Source organism: Monopterus albus, unplaced genomic scaffold (assembly GCF_001952655.1).
Source record: "Monopterus albus unplaced genomic scaffold, M_albus_1.0 scaffold277.1, whole genome shotgun sequence".
Lineage (NCBI taxonomy): Eukaryota > Metazoa > Chordata > Actinopteri > Synbranchiformes > Synbranchidae > Monopterus > Monopterus albus.
Window position 1 is genome coordinate 958323 of NW_018128157.1, and position 3509 is coordinate 961831.

A 3509-nucleotide genomic window follows, 5' to 3' on the forward strand; every position below is an offset into this window, starting at 1 on the left:
AAATCAGCCATTCCACTGTCCGGAAGATAGTCTACAAGTGGAGGGCTTTCAAAACAACTGCTTACATGCCCAGGTCTGGTCGCCCCAGAAAGTTCACCCCAAGAGCAGACCGCAAGATGCTAAAAGAGGTCTCCAAAAACCCTAAAATATCATCTCGAGACCTACAGCAGGCTCTGGCTACTGTTGATGTAGAAGTTCATGCCTCTACAATCAGAAAGAGACTGCACAAGTTTAACATGCATGGGAGGTGTGCAAGGAGGAAACCTTTGCTCTCTAAGAGAAACATCAAGGCCAGACTGACATTTGCTAGAGAGAATGTTGACAAAGACCAGGGCTTCTGGAATAATGCTCTTTGGACAGATGAGTCCAAAATTGAATTATTTGGACACCAGAGCAGAGGACATGTTTGGCGTAAACCAAACACAGCATTCCAGGAAAAGAACCTCATACCAACTGTGAAGCATGGAGGTGGAAGTGTCATGGTTTGGGGCTGCTTCGCTGCAGCAGGACCTGGTCAGCTCACCATCATAGAATCCACCATGAATTGTACTGTGTATCAGAAGGTGCTTGAAGAACATGTGAGACCATCGGTTAGGAAATTAAAGATGAAGCAGAACTGGACCATGCAACATAACAGTGACCCAAAACATACTAGTAAATCAACCAAAGACTGGCTGAAAAAGAAGAAATGGAGAGTCCTGGAATGGCCGAGTCAAAGTCCAGATCTGAATCCCATTGAGATGCTGTGGGGTGACTTGAAAAGGGCTGTACATACAAGAAACCCCTCAAAACATCTCACAGCTGAAACAGTTCTGCATTGAGGAGTGGGTTAAAATTCCCTCAGACTGATGTCAGAGACTGGTAGATGGCTACAAGAACCATCTCACTGCAGTTATTTCAGCCAAAGGAGGTAACACTAGCTATTAGAGGCTAGGGGGTGCTATCTTTTTCCTCAGTTAGAATAGGCATTTTTGTAGAATTACATTTACAGAGGATCTTGAAAAGACTTTTCTTTGGTTTTACTTGTTTACTTGTATTACTTTAATCTCTGTATTGTTAAAATTGAGATTAAATAACCATATATTAAAACATGTTACAAAATACACATGCTTTCAAAGGGTGTCCTAATTTTTTCACATGACTGGAGCTAGCTTGGTCCAATAACAAGTACTCACTTCTCAGCGTCAGAACAAATTCTAACTTGGCGTTATCTAGATACACTGACCACATATTCTCAGCCTACGTGGTGACTGTGTCGCCTGAAAACATGTCACAACTTAATGAAGTGGCGTAAAACCAGTCCTACAGATGAAACTGAGAACAGCTTTGAGCCTGTCTCCAAACCTCTGCCACCAGGCTCTCGCCCGGCTGTCACTGCATAGAGCCAATCTCTCCCCAGTTGTGGGCCGTGGCCTCGCTGGGCTCCTTTGGTCCCTGTCTCACACAGCGGGGGGGCTGAGTCACAGCACTCACTTTCCATTGACAATGACCGGACAGCTGTCGCTGACCAAGGGATTTGTCTCAGTGTGCTCACTGTGCTCAGCAGTGCAGCAGCGCACTTTGGCCACAAGGGGGTTACAATACAGTCAGCAGCCTTCCCAGCATTCACAGTGGGGAAGAATTTAAAAACACTACTGCATGCAAATTATGATATGGATCAGCACCAATCAGTTGTTCTGTGAGCCGTACCCTACCTCTCCAACACATTTCTTAACATCCGTTACCTTTTTATGTTTTACTTTTAGCAACCAAACAGATCAACAAAACAACAAATGCTGGAACCCCCCCCCAATCAATTTGTGGAGTTAATGAATAATAAGAAACTGATCATAGAGAAAATGACCTGAGACAGTCAACTGTTTCTAACTTCCTGTTGACTCAGCAGTTCTCAGAGACCTGTTTGTTTGTTTACCTGCTGACTTATCTACCTACCTGGCTCTCTCTCTGATCAGATGGTGGGGATCTACCTGGCCAGGACTCTGATCTCTGACATTGAGAAGGTCAGATTCAGCTACTGAAGCCTCCACCTGTTGGGGGTAGGGCTTACAACAGGTGTTACTGGATCAAGTGTCTCCAGCCACATGCCGCTTTCTTCTTCTTTAGTGTCTCTGCTGTATCTTCACATCAACAGCTTAGTCTTCTTCTGATTATATAGTTGCTATGGTGACAGGAACCACGGCAGTCTTCTGTTTTGTTTGTTTACACTGAAATACTAGGAGCATTCTCTAAGAGATGCTTTGTTGATGAATGAGTTATATTTTTTTGTTGTTTTGTCACTGTGAGCATCATTGTGTAAGAGATTTGTACCAGACTGCCTTCACTTTTCCTGTGTTTTAACATTTTTCAGGTTTCAACCCTAACCCTCCTTTTCTACTTTTTGAATGTTTATTGGACCAGTGTGACCTTTGGCTGTTTACTGTTCAGCACCACCTTCATCACCATGATTTTACTTCCAGGTTGAACTTGGGTCTCCACATCATGTGTTTCATACTGATGTTCTTCCTCATCGTCTATTAATCACTGATGATTTTCTTTCTGTTAGTCTTTTTGGCTTTCAAGTGTCATATTAATCTTGTTTGTTGAAAACTCAAAGAGAATCAGTTTACTAAGATGGAAATCACTGGAGAAAGTCACAGGAGAGAATAAGATGATTAATGTATGAAATTATTGATTCGCATGCGGTCTTCACCTTCAGTGATTTAAAACAGGAGCTGAAATGTTTTGTAAAAACATCCCTAGATTATGACCTCAGCTCAGGTGTGAACTGGGACAGTGAGAAGAGGAGGAGTTAGTGATGTCATCCAGGTGTGATAGATCAGGTGAAGTCCCTTCCACACTGATCTGTTGCAAACCGCTGATCTGAACTTATAGAAACACAAGGAACAGCTGGAAATCTTCATGTGAACCTGGAAACATTAAATATTTGTGGCCAAAAAAGGTTGCTGAATAATTTTTTGTTTGATTGGCTGTGTAGCTGTAAACATGACAAGAAACCCGAACCCTCTTTTTCTACATTTTGAATGTTTATTGAACCAATACATATTGATACTGTATGGTAATATAATTCATACGGTATAGTATCAGCATGTAATACAGAATTCTTATTGAGGAAGGACACCACAGAGGAAGAATCACAGTTCAAACTGAAAATAAATCATTAAAACCATGAACTGTTCTTTAAACTCTTGAAGCCAAGTCATCACATGTTTAACTAAGAATGACGTCACGGACACTGGATTCAAGATTAAGTGCTTTGAATAAATACAATGTTTATGTACAAATAAAGATTTCAGGATGTTGGAGCCGATAAGAACAAACCAGACAATTCAATTTTAAGAAATGTTTATTTTTTCAACTTCTTTTCAGTTAAGTGAATTTTATCTTTTTATATTCAACAAAATAAAAGAAGTTTGTTTTGAGTTTGTGTCAAGTGTTTGTATTGTGGTGCTGGCGCGCGGTGGCCGCGGGGGGGGCGCTGTGCTACAGCCTATGGCACTACATCTCCCTCC

The 3509-nt window shown here is 41.6% G+C and overlaps 1 protein-coding gene across 2 annotated transcripts in view; it reads left to right on the plus strand.

Moving 5' to 3' along the window:
• The window catches only part of tspan14 (tetraspanin 14), a 10450-nt gene extending 7106 nt beyond the window's left edge, over nt 1-3344 (plus strand). For both annotated transcript variants that reach the window (XM_020622322.1, XM_020622323.1), the window contains exon 9: nt 1953-3344. In XM_020622322.1, coding sequence (XP_020477978.1) covers nt 1953-2018 — 66 coding nt within the window. In that variant the 3' untranslated portion in view covers nt 2019-3344. The remainder of the gene's footprint in view (nt 1-1952) is intronic.
• Nucleotides 3345-3509: the final 165 nt, after the last annotated feature.